The 18,025-nt window shown below is 40.8% G+C and overlaps 1 protein-coding gene across 3 annotated transcripts in view; it reads left to right on the top strand.

Annotated features, from left to right (window-relative positions):
* Positions 1-18,025, top strand: part of LOC149259533 (uncharacterized) — a 261,302-nt gene that overhangs the window by 89,679 nt on the left and 153,598 nt on the right. For all 3 annotated transcript variants that reach the window (XM_089376090.1, XM_089376075.1, XM_089376083.1), the window contains exons 4-5: positions 5,545-5,594; positions 5,792-5,845. In XM_089376090.1, the coding sequence (XP_089232216.1) occupies positions 5,545-5,594; positions 5,792-5,845 (104 nt within the window). The remainder of the gene's footprint in view (positions 1-5,544; positions 5,595-5,791; positions 5,846-18,025) is intronic.

Genomic DNA, 18,025 nt, shown 5'->3' with positions numbered 1-18,025 from the left:
CGAACTCTTAAACATGATCTGAAAATTTTGGAGTAAATGAGTAGAGAGAAGGATCCCAGTGAGAAGGAGGAGGTGTCAAACATTCCTTTATTGTGAAAGACTCTTGTGAAGGCCACGTCGTGCTGCAATGGGTGATTTAAGGCGGTTGATGTGAAAATGGGCCAACATAGTCACTTCAGGTTTAAGCTAACTTCGGCGCCGATTGTGTTGCAGGTCGTCTTTCTTTAAAAGTGCCCCTATTTCTCATAAAACGCCCGGTTGCCGACCCATCAGTCTCAAAGCTCTGTTCAACATTTATCAGCGCATTATGGCATGGGATTAATTCATTTAAAATAGGTGGATCGGCGAGGATTTCTTATTTAATTCTTACGCCCCCCTTTGATAGCCCCCAGAGACTAAGGACCCATCTATAAAGTGCTTGAGGTTTCAAATAAACGCACAAGTGGCTTTTCTTTACATTGCATTAAATCCTCCTATTGGCCGATTACCTGGACCTGAAATTTTTATAGATTGTAGTTTATAATTTATCACATCCGGGCCCTCATATCACAATTGGTGCTTCTCTATTGTCTCGCCTCTTTTAATCTTTGGTATATTGCGATCGCCAATTGCGATATGCGATATCACAAATCACAATCGACCCTTGGTATCGCCGATAAGTCTTAAACCAAAGCCCTTTGTTTCACCCGGCAAGTTTGGTCTATATATATCACAATTGGCCTTCGCATCCGCCGATAATCCTTAAGGGAGGGACCCCTTGGACTTCATCGATTACGATATGGACATGTGCTACAATCCGCTGATGTCGATATCTATGCCCCCCGGGCCTGACAATAGGCCGATATATTTGTCTTCATGCGATGCGATAATTCCTCTGGGCCCGATTGCAATTTTATTTGAACACTTAGCCATTTTTATCCTTTTCATGCTTTCAGGGCCTTTTTCAAATGGATAGTTCAATTGAGTGTCAATTTTGATCCATGGAACCTTTTCTAGATTTCTTAATACCACCGGAAAGCTCTTTCCGAGCACCCTGCAATGGGGAAGGTTCCATCAAGCCCATGTGACTTCCATGACTCAAAAAATGGCCTTTGCTTCCCTGTTATCCTGCATCCCGGACCTCTGACCCTCATCAAGACACTGAGTGACCTGTGAATACAAAATTGGCTCCATTTGGGGACATTTCTTTGCCAGCAAGGTGTTGAGAACCTGCACACTTCGAACTACTCCTTTGGGCATGGAGTCATTTCTAGAACAAAAGATACTTCCAAAAAGTCAAAAATTCTTTACAACTTTAAAGAAAAACTTAACTCAATAGTTTGCAGTAAACACACTAGATATTTACAATGAGTGGAGCTGGCAATTTTAATTTTGAAAATAAAACTTAAGGAACTGACCATTTACTGGTAATTCAGCAATTCACCATCTAAATTTTCCAGCGGAAAGTTATTGTTCCCTCTTTCTTCCGCAATCCTGAAGGGACCAAACCATAATGGATCGAATTTCGCATGCTTGCCCTTGTCTTCCCGCCTGACATCCCACCGAGAACTAAATCTCCTGGCTGCAGAGGTCTGTCCTTAGCTTTCTTGTCAAACAACAACTTCATCTTTTGCTGATAATCAGATAATCTGGCCTCCACCTACTCTCTGCTCTCTTGAAGTTCCACTAGCTGATTTATTCTCCTTGTTAGTGCACTTGGCTCCTCCTCAACTTCTTGTAGCAGCTTTGCTACAGGGATTGCTAATTGTATAGGGAAAACAACAGCCTTACCATACACCAACTCAAATGTGATACCCCAGTGGATCTCTTGGGTGTTACCCTGTTGGCCCATAAAGCAAATTTCAACTGAGAATCCCAGTTCCTTTTGTTTTCAGCAATGATTTTCTTCAATATTCTCACCACTGTTTTATTGGAGGATTTAGCCAAGCCATTACCCTGAGGATAATATGTGGTGGAATGCCCGATAGTGATACTGTATTTGTTGCAGAAAGCAGTGAACTTGGCAGACTTAAAGACTTGGGCATTATCAGTGATGATTTTGGAAGGGCAGCCAAAGCGGGACAATATGTTCTCTTCCATGAATTTCATAACCATTGCATTTGTAGCATTCCTAGCTGGAATGGCCTCAACCCACTTGGTGAAGTAATCAGTGGCTGTCAATATCCACCTGTGCTGGCCACTGGATGGTGGGTTGATCTCTCCTATAAAATCCAAGCCCCACTGTCTGAAGGGCTCTTCCACTTGTACAGGAATCAAGGGGAGAGGAGAAAACTTCTGTCTTTCAGCAAACATCTGGCATTTTTGGTAGCTCCTGACTCTGTTATAAACATCCTTGAATAGTGTAGGCCAGTAAAATCCAGCCTTGAGGATTTTGTGTGCGGTGGTTTTCCAACTATAGTGTCCCCCACAGGCTCCTTCATGAAATTATTCCATCGCCCTATTGGTCTCTGTTTCTACTAAACACAACAGCAATACACCCACTGGGTCCTTCCAATATAGTAAGCCATTTGATATAATGTATTTCTGAGCATGTAATCTCAAGCTTCGATATTTGGAGGAATCCAGCCCCAATGGGCATCTTAAAAACAAGAGGTAGTGGACAACATTTTTATACCATTGAGACCCCTCATACTTGGCATAAATTTTCTATTCAGATGTTTTGATGCTGCTCTGGTGCTCTTCAGATCTGCTATTTTTTGTGATTAAATTTATCCCAAGTGCTTGGCAGTTAGATTCAGACAGAATTTGAGCTAGACCTTGTCCTTTAATGAGCTTGGTGGGATTTATTTCTAGTTCATACTCCTGTATTTTCGCTATCCATTTTCCTCTCTTCCCTTCACTGTCCCCCTGTACCAGAACGTCTTTGATTGCTGCCGTGGGAACAAATGTTATAACCTTGGACTGTAGTACATAAGTGCGAAAGGCTTTTAAAGCTTTAACCAGTGTATACGCCTGCTTCTCCAGTATATTATATTTCAATTCGGCATCTCTCAATACTTGGCTAAAAAAGGCAATAGGCTGCTCATGACCTGCTTTGGTTTTCTTTAATAGTACTGCTGCAATTGTGAGTGGAGAGGCGAAAGAGAAAATGAAAAAAGGAGATGAATAATCCGAGCTAGCTAACACTGGGGCTTTGGCCAGAGCTTCCTTAATCTTGTTGAAATAATCACGGGGAACAAGATTCCACTTTACCTCATTGTCCTTTCTAAGCATATCAGTGATGCCTTTGACTATCTCTGCATAATTTGGGATGGATCTTCTCAAGAAATTTGTTCTTCCTAAGAAAGCTTGGACTTCATTTTTATTTTTGGGACGTGGAATGCGGCTGATGGCTTCAACTCTTTTCGGGTCTATCTTCACGCCCTCACGTGATACGATATGTCCCAGCAGCCTCCCTTCACTTAGTGCGAATTGAGATTTCTTGGGATTTAGAGAGAGGTCATACCTTTTGCACTTCTTGAAAGTCAAATGTAAAAGGCTATATTTTGAGTGAGATGGCCCAACAAGGCTAAATCCAAGTTTATTTAGCTCCAATATTCATCTAAGGATGCCCTAATTGAATTTGGACCTACAAAATTGCCCTGGCGACTTGCCTTGAAGGACTCGGAAAATAAGAAAAAGGGAAAACATTTATCTTTTAGATGTTTTTTTTACCAACATCAAAGATGCCAATGCCTATTCCTACTTTACCGATGGAGTCCTTAGGGCTAAATTTCAAAGATAATGAATTAATGCGTCGAGTAAGGGGAAAAACCTTGTTTTCATTTGTACAAACCCTAGATATCTTCTTTGTGAGGGGAGAAATTAAATAGCATAAGCTCTCTAGGAGGTCCCCTATGGATGTCAAGGAAGGTAAATTTAACATGCAATAATTAACCAAGATTTTCCATAAATAGTATGCATTTAGACATGGAACAAAGAAAACCCTAGCAATAATCAATTACATGAAAAACAATAAACATCTGCAATAATAACTTAAAATTCTTCCATGAAATAGTCTTCTTTCATTCCCAAAAGACATCTTCAAGACAAAAATGAATCTCCAATAGTAATAGCACCCAAAAGATCACATCTCCACAAGTAGTGAATTTACACAAAGCTAAGTCGAGCTCTCTAAAGGAGGTTGAAATCCATGAGTGATGATGAAAAATTACAAAGGAGTGATCCTCTATTTATATGAGGTTAACCGCTCTCAATAATTAGCCTAAAAGCCCTATGGCAAGTTTAATTTGAGTGTACATGAAGAAAAAGGGTTACAAACCAACCTAATAGCTCAATGTAATAAAATAAGCCACTAAAAGCTCACATGTGTGGGTCAAAACTTCTATCTACTATGACATAATGCCCTTTCAGGGCAATAAAAACTCTAAAAACACATGGTATGGGCAAGTTGCATCTTCAATCATCATAATCAATCCAATGATTGAGGGGAAGCCCTCAAGTCATGCCTCAAAATGGTCCCATATGTCAAAATCCTGCTTTGGGTGCCTTGCATCATCTCCAAGGGGGCTAGAAAGATAACATGGCACAAAATCTCTCAAGCGTTGGGGCTCCAAGTTGTACTACAAGGCCTCCCTTGTCATCCTGGGAATGACCATTATCATCTGGATTCTAGATCAAGCTATGCCCATCGAATATTGTCAAGGTCAGCTAGGGGCATGCTTGTTCTATTAGGTACATCATTTAGAATCTCCAACCTTAAGCAAAGTGAGCTCAACGTTCCAACATTTGGGGGTGCTTTGAGGTGTCAATCAATAACTTGAATCATCAAAGTGCCCAATGCTTTTCTGTGGAGGGGCAGTGCTGCATCTGCAAGGTCATCATTGCTATCTGGAAGTGTAGCACAATCTGGGCATCATGTGTAGTGAGAGCATGGAATGTGTGCCCTCAAGGCCTCTGCTTTTCTATGAAGGACCACCTATCAAAACTATCTGAAAATCAAGTGAAAATTACCATTCACTAGGTATGATGACCATAGATGCATCATAGTGGAACTGTGGATGATACTTAATTGTTAATGGCATAATAAGACTTCAAACTGGGATCACCTTCAAATATCTAACTAGACCAAGTCCTGTAAATGTGTTCACTACCTTGTTACAAGTTTACAACCCAAGATCTAGAGGTGTATGGCAGGAGTGGAAATCTACCATTTTAAGTACCCGTAACGAGTTGTTTCAGGTGGCCAGTTTTGTCCAGAAATGATGATGCAGCAACACCTTGAGGTCTTAAGATTGTATCTACAGAGGTTAGACTGATAGCCCCCAGTATTATTGGATAGACATCTGAATCTGTATCTGCATCTGGATCTGTATCCCCATTCTGGTAACTTAGTTGATTTCAGAGTCTGTTTACCTGGATGATTATAACATAAGTGTTAGACAAATCTGAGATTTTCTATGTCAATTATTGTAGTGTATATATCTGTTGAGGAAGCCAAAGTCCCTATCAATTTTTTTTCTTTTTCTTTTTATGAGAAACATTTACTGTTATAATCATATGAAAATATAATGTGTCCACATCTTTAACTATTAATGTTTTCAGGTTCCCAAATATCCAGTTCTCCGGAAAAATCTGTTAGAGCTCTCCCACAGGTATGCATGCACATCATAGTAAGATAGGCATTATTTTTTTGTTATTTCTGCAATTCCAGTGAAGTGCTAGTAATATAAAAGAGAGATAAGAGCTATCTTCAGATATAGTGGAGGATAAGAGAAGTGGCAGAGGTAGCAATTAGATTTGCCACTTCAGTTTGGAAGTAATTCTGTTTTTTGGTCCTGCTCTTAAACAGTCTAGCAGCTCTTCCAGAGGAGGCAAAGAAAGATCTCGAGGATGCGGATAGTAGGTAATGAATCCAAGTGCACCATATGAGATGAGATAAATGTATTTTTTTTGTGATTGGCTATATGGTTTAAATAGAATGATTATTAAATTAGAGGGGACATGTTCAATTAGTTTGGTTTTCTTTAAATGCTTCTTAGATTAAAAATATGTTATTTTGTTTAAAGTGAAATTTTATATTTAATAGCTAAGGGTTGACCACATTACTTGCTAGTCTAAGGTAGAAGTGCTAAAATGTCAGCTTTAGCTTGTAACTAGTTTGGTTTTCTATATGGACTGACATCTTTTCTTTCTATATCCCTGAGAGCTGTCATTCCCTGATGATTCTTTCTGCAGTTGGTTGTTTTGGTCTTGATATATTTTTACTATGTCATAGTTCCTAAGTGATTTATCAGATCTCTAGCTTCAGTTTTTCCATAGAGGTGTTTCTGCAAATTTGTCCAAGGATACTCACATGCCATGGCCTTACTCTGTCTTTATATTCAAATAATCTCCAGATTTAAACAATTCATTAGGAATGACAAGAGAAAAAATAAAACATAGGAAACACATGTAGAAGTATAATTTTAAGCACACATATGGACACAACTGTAAGTAGCGGCAAAAATAGAGTGTAATTTATTGAATATCATACTATTATATATAAAGAATCACTTCTTTGTGTGCTCAACAAAAGGGCTCCACACCATTACCATTCAAAATCTCATCCAATGTGTAAAGTTCCAATCCAAAGGGTGAAAACCGAAGGGCAACTTGAGAAGTTATTCAATGTCACCACAATAAATTTCTCCTACTCTTTAAGTTTTTTTTTCTCCAGCTTGAGAGGTGTTTCCCTAAGGATTACTAAAGCTTATTACGAAGAGTTTCAAGGTGATTAACAAAAGTTAGCTTTAGCAACACAAATAGTAAAAGTGGTTTTATAAATGGAGTGATAAGAAGATTAAGACTGGTGTCAAGTCTACTAGGCAATTGGAATCAAAGGATCAAACTATGAGTGATTGTTATGAATAAATACATAAAAAAAAGAGTACACACCATGTATACCAATGTGAGCATAGAACACAATTCCAATATAGATAAGAGAGACAAGTTACATAATAGCTCCTAAAGTAATAGGAGAACGTCCTCCAAATACACAAATACGTTAATATACCCAAATCCCATGTCTGACAGTTTCTCGCATTGAGTATACCACTTTAGACCTAATGCATGTTACAAACAACCCAATGCTGCCCCTGTTTTGTCACTTGGAAACTTGATTTGACCAGTTGACCAAGTTTGACAAAGTTGTAACTATCCACTACCATCTTTAATTGGAAAAATTTGATGTGGCATGGATCATCTCTTCAAATTGCATGTTCTGAGACCATGTTGACTTTTTGACCACTGAGACCACTTTGCATTGGGAACTATGAATTTCCTCAGGAAATGTGAAAGGTTGTCAAATGAGACTGCCATGCTCTGTTGAGATTTGTAGCTTACGATGTACTCCAAAACCTAGGCTAGAGGGTTTTGTGGACTGTTTTGGGTATGATTGCAGGAGAATTACATCTCTGTTGAGGCTGCAGGTTACTAGCATCTTCGGCGAAGGAGAGAGGAGACGTTAAGGCTTTTCTTATAACTGTTTGAAGGGCATGTCAATCTGCAGGTATGACGAATGGAGAGGGAGTTGTTCTGGGCTTTCTTTGGTATGATAATTCTTGCTTGAACAAGCCCGGAGGGTGACAGACCTATGGTGACTAGGCCGCAGTCCTATAGTGGCTGTTTGGAGGGCTAAACAAGCATAAAACAGGGTGCTGGAGCAGTCAGTTAGGGCAGCAAGTTACTAGACTTGGAGAAGGGAGAAGACCGCAATGTTTTGTGGTAGTTTTGGTCACATATGGTGGGTTGTTGTGGGCTACAGGAGTTCCCTAACCAGTGATCAGAATTCAGTCCATGAACAACAGTTTAAAGGTATGTCATTTCTCCATTGTTGCTAGGTGTTGGATCTAGTTTTGATCAGATTAGATGGAGGTCCAGTTGGACAAATTTGGATCATCCTCAGAGTAAGTTCATCAACAATAGTTGCATGTGTCAAGAGGAGCAGCAAGAGGTTGCAGGACAGTTTGGTCATCCTCTTGAGTTGATGAGATTTGCTAGGAGGATGGTGTCCTAGAAGAGGACATTTTGTGGGAGTCTGTTGGCAGCCAAGAGGAAGGGTGATACTAGGTGTTGGATGCCCTAACTAGTGGGCAGATGCTACAACAATCTATTGGAGCCTAGATTTGTGCAATAGCTCCTCTATTGTAGAACAAAGGGCAGATCTTCAGAGCTCTAGGTTGATGATGATTGAGCAAGTCTGAAGGACATGATGTTTGGTGTTGTATTGGGCATTTGAGGTTTGTTGGAGGGCAGCATGAAAGTGCCCAAGTGTGAAGCCCTAAGTGCAGTGCATTGAAGGACACTTGGCTGCTAGGAGTGGCAGTTGTTGGAGCTCATAGGTCTGATCAGCCAGAGGAGCAGTTTGTTGTATGCCGTGTTCATCATTGGAGAAGAGACATTTGATGGTGATAGGTCGCAACGCTCCTGCCCTATGTTAGTCTTCATTGGAGCAGCGCATGAAAACTATAGTGGGAAGAAGTACTTGAGTAGCTGAGGAGCAGCAGTGGGCAGTTGTGAGTTGTTCACAAACAGAGTTGTGAACAACTCGATAGGAGTCTCGATGTGTTGATGCGTTGAAGGACAAATGATCAACGAGAGAGAAGATTGGAGCCGAGATTTAGTGACCAGATGGACTTGCAGCATTGATAGAGGTAGATGCTGCAGATCGGGAGTCGAAGGACCAGGTAGATGTGTTCAGGGTACGACTGAGAGGAGCTGAGAGAGCGCGCTAAAGCCAAATGGTCAGAGTATCTTGTTTAGGATAGATTGGTGGTCATCACGACAGACACCAAGCCTTAGTTGTTGTATAATCTTGTATCAGTGGATGTATGAGGGAAATTATCATTGGTACAGGAGCCCTAGATCATCGTATTATTCAGTTGGATTAATATAATGAAGTTGGGTTATTGTAAATATTTGTGTAAAAAGTTGTTTATATTTTGTGGACTAGTATATTTACTATTTTTTATATTCGATTGTGCAAAGTAGACTTGTTGTGATACTTGGTTTGGTAGCGTTAGTGATCTGAGATTCTATCCTAGACACCAGTATCGTAGAAAAACAATATTCTCTGGGAGTTGTTTGAGGACTATTGCACCAAATCCAATGCCACCTATTAACCACACTTGTGTCAACAGTTCAATAAGCAGAGTACAAAGTAGTGGATCAAAAATTTTCAGATCATTGTCATCATTTAGCTTCCAGTTTCATCATTGTAAACCCAAATTCTGCAAATTTATATTGTAAATGATTCTAGTATAACTATTAAGCCATGCAACAACACCTAGGTAAGCCTATGGATCTTCTCAAAGGTTTTCATTCTAGGGAGTTTTTTAACCTCCCCGAATTATGTGTGTTTGTAAAAACGGATAATTGACAAAGTTTCTCTCAGATATACCCCAAAGCTAGGGTGGAATTCATTGACAAGGTCTTAGGTGAGTCCTAGTGTTTATTAAGTCTATGCATTTTTCATCCTAGATCATTTGTCTTGTCACAGAATTGGGTAATGTTTTGAGGGTCTATGTCAAATGTGTATCTCCCCTTCTAAGGGTTGAATTAAATTGTAACATCTTGTAAAAAATATTTTAGTGCATGGTTAATAATATTTAGACACCATGGCTAAATTATTTTATTATAGACACATTTGGAGGGTTGAACAATATTTATTCGCCTCGAGTCTTTATTAATTTTTATGGAAAAAATAAAAAGAAAATAATTAGCGAGAAAAATAATTATTTTTGAGTCAAAAATTAATTTGAGAGAAAATAAATTCTCTCCAAGTGGAAAATTGTAAAAAAATCGTGTGTCAAAAATGATTCCAATTTTGGAGGTCCTCCATGAAGGGAAAAATGGATTTTTTAAGAAACATTGACCCCTTGGACCTTGGTGGTTAAGTCAAAGTGAAATTTTTGAGGATAAAAGTCCAAAATATTATTTTTTGGACTAAGAAAAAAGGGATTTTAAGAGAAATTCGATTTTTTCCGGAAAAAAATAAAAATAAAAATTCAATCGATGGAGGAGATCAAGTTATTTCAAATGAAGATTGATGGATGAGATTATTTTGATGAGAATCAAGCCAACTAGTCGTTATTTTCCACTTGGGGGGGGGGGGGGGGGGTTCTTCTCTCATTTTCTATATAAGGAAGCTATGAAGCTCCTCATTTCATCTTTGAATGATGTAACTGATGAGCACCAGTATTGCAACAAGAATGCTGCAACTCCTGGGGCTACCAAATTTACTTCATCAACCCAGGGTTCGTACAAACTTGGAGGTGACAGTGTTGTATACACAAATAGATGTAATGGGTCCACTCTTTGTCACTGCTGAGCTGGGCGATAGACCACTAGGGTTTCTCAAACCAACCTTCTATTGATTTAGAAGAAGTTTGATTACCAATTGAGAAAGGGGAATTTTACCCTAATTGAGAGGATTGAAATGCTACCTACTGCAGTAATGAAACACTGAAATAGATGCCTAAAACACACAACTCATCTAGCTATTTGTTAAGATACCTTGCTTCAGAAGAATTCTAATTTAACACCTGTGAAATCCTAACTAAACTAAGCATGAAATCTGATTTAATCAAACACTTAACTGTTGTGCACATGAATAAGAAAAACAACCTTTTTCTTTTTGACTTTTTGTGAAAACATGAATGCTAATCCTTCTTGATTGCATGGCAGGTGGGATAGGTGTGGATAGAGATGGGTGTGATGGGTCAAATGGCTTGGGAGGCAAGCATGGGTATTCTCCTAGCTTTCGTGATGCATTTCTCACAAATCGGGCTCAAAATAGGCCACTACTGGTCTTCTTACAGGATATGTACAGGTTGTCCTACTTCACCTACAAGATCCCCTGTTTTCCTACAGGAACAGGCCGAAAGCATAAGGATTGATTTGGACAGTGGTATGGAGCTTAGGGAAGGTGAGTGATGGGAGGAATAAGGCAAGGAATTAGTTGGAACTTACTCAGAACTCAAACCGAAGCTCTATGATGGTTGGATTTGCTCAACAAGAAATGAAAGTTGTCCTTGTGAAATGATGACTCGGATTGTGAACTTAGCGACCTTTGGCGATCATGGGTGGGTATGGTTTGGTTGAGGCTAATGATATGAGGTCTTCCTGCAATATTGAAACTCCTACAACATACACATTATTGTTGGCATTTATCCATAAATCATTTCAAAACAAGAAGGGTTGACAACAATATAAGGAAAACAGAATTTGCATCATTTATTTGCCAAGTTCATGCATGGAAATGCTTGAAATCTATGATGAAAGCACATGAAATCTAATACAAAACTTAAGATATCAAAAATGACAACTACAACCTATCTTCTAAAACTGAAAGATGTTGACCTAATTAGCAAAAAAACCCTAAATTTCATAAGAAACCAAAATTCTGTCTTTTTGGGCTGAATGGGAGTTTTTCCTCAAACCATGGTCCCTGAAGGGAGGAAGGAGGTAAGATCCACCTGTTATCAGCCTTTTTTGATATTTCCTTATCTCTCTAATGCTACTGTTAAAGCTATGCACAAATGGAAGCAAACTAATCAAATTCACCAATACTTGCAATGTAACAATGCCAAAATCAATTTAACAAGTAATCTATGAAGTAACCTAAGCATACAAGTACAGTAAGAGGAACCTCTGCTACTAGGGTTGGGCCCTAACCCAAGAGCTTTAGCCCTCTGAGTCAACTCAGTGCTGGATCAAGGGAATGCTCATTTTCATTAACATATCAAAAAATACATAACAATGTTTTTGTCACAATCCTTCAACTCAAAAGTGCTTAGCTATTTTGCATAAAAATTCGGAATCCTAATGAAGCTCTATGCCTCCTTATTTATACAACTGAAGTTGCCAACAACTTCTTTAAATCTAGGGAGGCTTGGCTCCCAATCTTAAGATTAATTGGTCCTTAACTATCACTGACTCGGCTGCCAATGATCCTCATGACTCGGCTGCCTGCAACTCCGAGTTGATGTAATTTGATTGAGAGATCTTCTAATGAGTGAGGATTTAATGAGAGAGATTCATCTCCTATAATCTCTCCTTCTTGTCTCATTCGAGTTCCTGCACCTTAATTAGCCATAATTTGCTCCCAAAAACCTGCAACCAATGCACATTAGACCACTAAACATAACATCTTACTTTTACTCATCTCATTAAGCAAAATATAATTAAAACATGTAAAAAATTATGAGAAGAGTTGATTTTAGTAAGCTTGGAGGTGTATTAAGGTCCATATATTTTACTCAATGATGAGCCTCATCAGTAACAATTATCTGATGTACTGAGCAGAGTTCTGCGGGAATTTCTTTGCACTTAATAAAAAGTATTTGGCATTCATTTCAAGGTGTCTCTCATTTACTGATATTTGGTATGTGCTAAATGTTTTATTGATATGTTTTGAACTATAATGTTGATTATTATTTCAATTGCCAATAGTAGGAACATCTATTGGTACAGGTATCTTGCCTTAGGTGTTGGGCTAGATGCCTCTAGAGTAATCATCCTAGATCTAGCGAAGTCTGACAGATATCTCCAGGCTTATAGATCTATTGTGTGAATCATTTGAAGCGCATTGAGTTACAGGTTGCTCCATCCCTTGGCCTCCAAGTTCACAGACTGTGAGGGGATCACAGCCTTGTTTGGATCCAAGTCTTGATCTAATGAAAATCTTATGCAGGAGGGCTTTGCAAAAAATTTACAAGTTATTTTCTCACTATCTGCAAAAATATTTACTTGTGCCATAAAGTTTAATATGCTAATGAGAACAATTTTTATCTTGTAAGTATTTCTAAGTTATTTTTCCGCTAACCCTTGTATTTTAAATTTTAAAATACTAATTTTTTTTTGTACAGTATTGGGGTTTTATTTCAATTTTTGTACACATTGGGGTTCTTGGGTCTTCTCTATTTCATTTGTGCAGGTGATACCTCAAGGGTTTGAAGAAGAAATTGATTTATGGGCCAATCGTTCAAGATAAAGAGGTTGATCTAGGCCCTAGAGGGTAAGATCTAGCCTCTTCAAGCCCTATTTCCTCAACGTCCAACTGAAATAAGGGGGCCTCTAGCCTTTGGAAGTCTTTTGCAATGATTTTGGAGTGTTTTCTTGCCATAATTTTGTGCTTGCAGGGGCCGAAGTCATTTGAAGGATAGCCATGGGGATTTTAAGGCCATATAGGCCTAGCCGCAACCCTTTGTGGGCATTTTACCCTAGTGGAAGCCCTTTAGGGATTAGACACAGGCCTTAAAGCCTTTTCCTTGGGAAGCCGCAAGACCAAAAGGCCTTTGTTTGGGCAGCCACAACCTCCAGGAGGCCTATCCCTCCTAGCCGCAGCCCCTAGAGGGATTTTTCTCCTAGCCGCAACCCCTAGAGGGGGTTTTCTCCTAGTCGCAGCCCTATTGGGCTCTTTTTGGAGCAGCCACAGGCCTTAGAGGGCTTCTAGCCCTAGGCCACAAACCTATTTGGGCATTTTGCTTATTGTTTCAGTCTTGTATTGGCTTACTTGTAGGGTTTTGCACTTGATTTTGGTATTAATATTTGTTTTGCAGGCCTAGGGTAGGTTTGGAAATGGTTTCAAGTGTTTTCTTGTCTCATGGTATCATTGATTTATGCTATGTTGAGCTAACAACTGGTTTTGCAAGCTTCATCACTCATTGAAGGAGTTTTCAAGGGCTGAAGTCCTCTCTAGCCCATCAACCAGCCCTAGAATCCCTGGTTGTCCTCGTTAAAGGGTTGAGCCATCACTTGGCTTGAGGTTTATATATCTAATATTGGTGTTGCAGGTGTTTGGAAGAGTCTAAGTGCACTCAACAAGCTCATCTAGCCATCTCATAAGTCCTTAAGGCCAAGGGTTTGCTCTCTAACCTTATCTCTTTCCTCACTGTTTTAAATCAGATCTGAAGTTATCTCACAACAATGGTAAAATATCTTAATAACATCCTAATCAAGCCCTAAAGCACATTAAAATAAGCCTATAATCATCACACATTTAATCTCAAGCGATAAGAAAGATTTGTGTCATTGCATTTATGGTATTCCAAGTGATTTTAGAGGACTGTCATATGGTTTATAAGGTCTGATATATTTTATAACTCTGATATAAGTCATAACAATGACAAAAAGGACATTTAAGCTAGGTTGCATGAAACGCCGAAATGTTTCAGAGTTTCTGAAACGGGTACGTTTAGAAACGTCACCTCCCAAAAATGGAAATGTCAACCGAAACACCGACTGAAACGTCATATATGTATATATATATAAGCCATAATAGTGACAAAAAGGACATTTAAGCTAAGTTGCAAGAAACGCCGAAATGTTTCAGAGTTTCTGAAACGGGTATGTTTAGAAACATCACCTCCCAAAAATGGAAACGTGACTCGAAAAGGCGACTGAAACGTCATATATATATATAATAGTTTTTTTTTGTAAGCTACGGTAGTACCTTTCTTTTCTATTTATAAAAGCAAGTTGTTCCATATATAGCAGTTTGGTGGCCTCAACTTGCCCATATGGGAAACCAAGTCTGTTGGCCACCTGAGTCTATTATAGGCCATCCAATAGCAAAATTTAATCAGTGTTTCAATCCAAGCTAAGTAAACTGCACATCTAAAAATATTAATAATGTTCCAGACTAACATAAAACATCTGAAGAGGAAATGCTATCCGCAAAATGATCAAACTAAAAACTGCAAAGAAACTAATCCTTTTGGTCATCTTTGTCAGAATCCACAGTTGCAGGTGCTGCCGCCGAGTCGCCTGGTGCTGGAGATAGCTTCATCAACCATTGTTGGATCTCATCCAGCTTGCTGTCTTGCATAATCATGATGATTTGTAGGTTTTTCATATCCTTTTTGATATTTGGCATACCTTGGGCTATTTCTGCCATTTCACCCGCCACCTGCTCCAGAGCCCTGGCTAGTAGGCGCTTCAAAACCCAGTACACGTGTAGGGCTTGCCTGTAAAGTGTCATCCGGCCTCTGGTGTGCCCTGGGTCGGGGATAATATCCCCCCATTCCTCCATCTCTGGTTCCGAGTCCTCTTCCATGACGTTGTCTTCCATCTCCTGTATTAGCTGACGAATGTCAGTGTCCGTCCCCTCTTTGTATGCGCGCGTGGCTTCTTGAACAGCCATCCTAATGGATTTCCTTCCTCGCCTCTGACTTGCTGGTGCCGAGGTCGTCGGATCGCTTCTACCCGGCTGGCTCTGACGTCCTCTGCCTCCACGACCCCTGCCTCTACCCAGGCGAGCCATCTTTTCCTTTACTGCCTCCTGCTTACAATTATCAACAACAAAAGTTAGCTTTCTAGGAGCTACATTTTTCCCATAAGCCAGCATGTCCCTGTCACTGAGCCTTCCTTCCCCACTCCAGTCTCCCCCATTATTCTGGGTCATCGAGGGTCTCTCTCCCCCTGGACTCAGGTAAATGGTCGAGCCCTCTATCATCCTGTCCCCCGCATAGATTGTATTCTTAGAATTCTCGGGCTGACCCTTTGCCCTGCTACTACAGTCCCCCGGCATGCCCATGTTCTGTTCCTCTCGCTTCCTCACCATGCAGACCTCTGACCCATTCAGACCCAGCCCTTCCTCCGCCATTCCCAGCTTTCCCCCCTCCTCCAACTTGCTATGCATAACAGGGTGAATTGCAGACCCGCTCAGACGCGGCCCTTCCCCGGCAATTCCCAGCTTTCCCCCCTCCTCCCGCCTACTATGCATGACAGAATGAGATGCAGGAGGTGAGTCTAAGGAAACATACCCGGATTTACGCTTTACCGCAGAAATTTGCAAGGCCCGCGCTGCTCCGTTCTCCTCCTTCCTTCGCTGCACACTGGGCTCTCTTCCTACCCTAGCCACCCTCATGAACCTCTTCCCAGCTATCCTGCGTCCCATCCCACTACCGCCGCCGTTTCTTACCTCCTCTCCCCCCACTCTCCTGCCACTTCTCTGCCTCGAAACTCCCACAGGCATGCAGGACGCCACCACATCCGTTTGATCTATGATGAGGGCAGTTGGTGGCCATCCTGGCCATCCTCTCCCCTTCGTTGTCCTTCTGTTCGTACTCTCCACTTTCACCACCCCGATCGGGGGCCACCTGTATCTGCTATCTTGAGGTCGTGTCCTCATGGAAATCTTGGGTAAGGATTGATTTGAGGGGCTCTAATCTGGGCTCCTCCAGATGTGTCGGCCAGATCCTATCCAGCTTGCCACCTTGTTCATTACTTCCCCAGTTGGCTAGGAAATCAGCTGCCTTGTTGCCTTCCCTTCTTACATGATTTATGATCATATATTCAAATCGCTTTATAATGGCTTCCAGATCCTGTACCAGGCTAGCTGTCCTCCAGCTTTTCGCAACTTTGTCCCAAGTCTTACCATTATGTAGATTCCTTATCATGTTAATAACCAGTTGGGAGTCGCCCTCTACTTCCAGGTTGTTGTATCCATTTCTTATCGCTATTCTGAGTCCTTGATAAACTGCCATAAGCTCAGCTTCGTTATTGCTCATGATACCACCATGGTCTGAGTACACCCATCTTGTCCTGCCTTGGTCATCCCAGAAGATGCCTCTGAGCCCTGCCGGCCCTGGGTTGCCTTTGGAAGCTCCATCAAAATTCAGTTTGATGAAACCTTCAGAAGGGCGCGAGAAATGGATAAGGCTAATGCTGTTTGTTTCAAGAGGTTTCCGCATCTGAGGAGCTACCATTCCTTGGTCTAGATTTAGCTTGGTTAGGATCTGTTCTTCCTCAGGTGTCGTTTTCCAATCCTCTTGACTCCAAGCTTCCGCTAGGATAGTTTCTCTTATATGACTCTGGGTTCTTTTCCAGACCTACTCTAGAGGCAGCTCTTTGTTTTGAAAGATTCTCCGGTTTCTTTCTTTCCATATCATCCACATGTTCATGCCTACTGCTAGACTCCAGGCTCTTCGAACCACTGGGCTTGTGAATTGACCGCGCCCCCATTGTTTGATTGTTTCTTTGATGTTATGATGATCTCTATTTGTCCTTCCAAAGAGTCTCCTGATTTCTTCCCACTGCTGCTGGGCAAAAAGACAAGAATTCAAAAGGTGTTCTTGCGTTTCCTGATCTTGTTTACATAGACAACATCTGGGGGGGGCCCTGAAATCCGTGCTTTTGAAGCTGATCCCATGTCAGAATGCGTCCTTTGCCTACAAGCCATAGGAAGTGAGTCACTTTTGGCCACCAATTCCTTTGCCATATTTGTTCCCATAAGGGTGTCAGGTCGTCTTGTTCCTGTGGCGTGATGAGTTTGTAGGCTTCTTTGATCGTGAAGGTTCCCTTTGTTGAATGACCCCATCTCAGTATGTTTGGACCTATTTTGATAGCTATTTTCCTTGTCTTCATTTCTCTAATATACAACTCTCTTTGTTCTGTATCAATATTCCTATCCCATTCTTTTGGATTTTTCTAGGTTCTCCAAGACTCCTCTTGGTGTTCTTCATTCCAGAAATCGCTAACATATTTCAAACCTTCCTCTTTTGCCCTCTGGCATGTGTTTCTTAGTCCTTGAACCTCATTCATTTTCTCCCTTTGCTGCCAAGCTTCTTCCCAGAATTTGGCTGAATTTCCGTTCCGAATTTCCCAAAAGGCATGTTTGGATATTATGTTTCTGTTTTGGCTGGCTAGGTTCCATATTGTAGAGCCTTTTGGGATTTCCTCAAGTCTTAAGATTTCTTCTGCTGTTTCTGGCATGTTATATTTTTTCGTCCAGATTCTTTTCCATAGGTCTCCTCCTCCCATCATCCATCTCCACCAGAGCTTAGCTCCCATTACTTGGTTCAAAGTGTATGGATCTCTCAATCCCAATCCTCCTTCCTCTTTACTCTTAATCAGGCCCTTCCAGGATATCAAAGCCCATTTCTTTTGTTGCTTTGGTCCTCCCCAGAGGAATTTTTTGAAGATCTCCACCATTTTGGCGCATGCACCTTTGGGGGCTGCCGTACAGGTGCAGAAGTGGAAGTGGCAGTGTCATGGGCAGCAGTACACGAAGCAACAGTGCAGGGGATGTGAGTCAGTGGGC

Source organism: Pinus tabuliformis, chromosome 6 (genome assembly GCF_031772625.1).
Source record: "Pinus tabuliformis cultivar Carrire ecotype Pingquan chromosome 6, CPIR1, whole genome shotgun sequence".
NCBI classification, from domain to species: domain Eukaryota; kingdom Viridiplantae; phylum Streptophyta; class Pinopsida; order Pinales; family Pinaceae; genus Pinus; species Pinus tabuliformis.
This window is presented reverse-complemented; position numbering and strand designations above follow the sequence as displayed.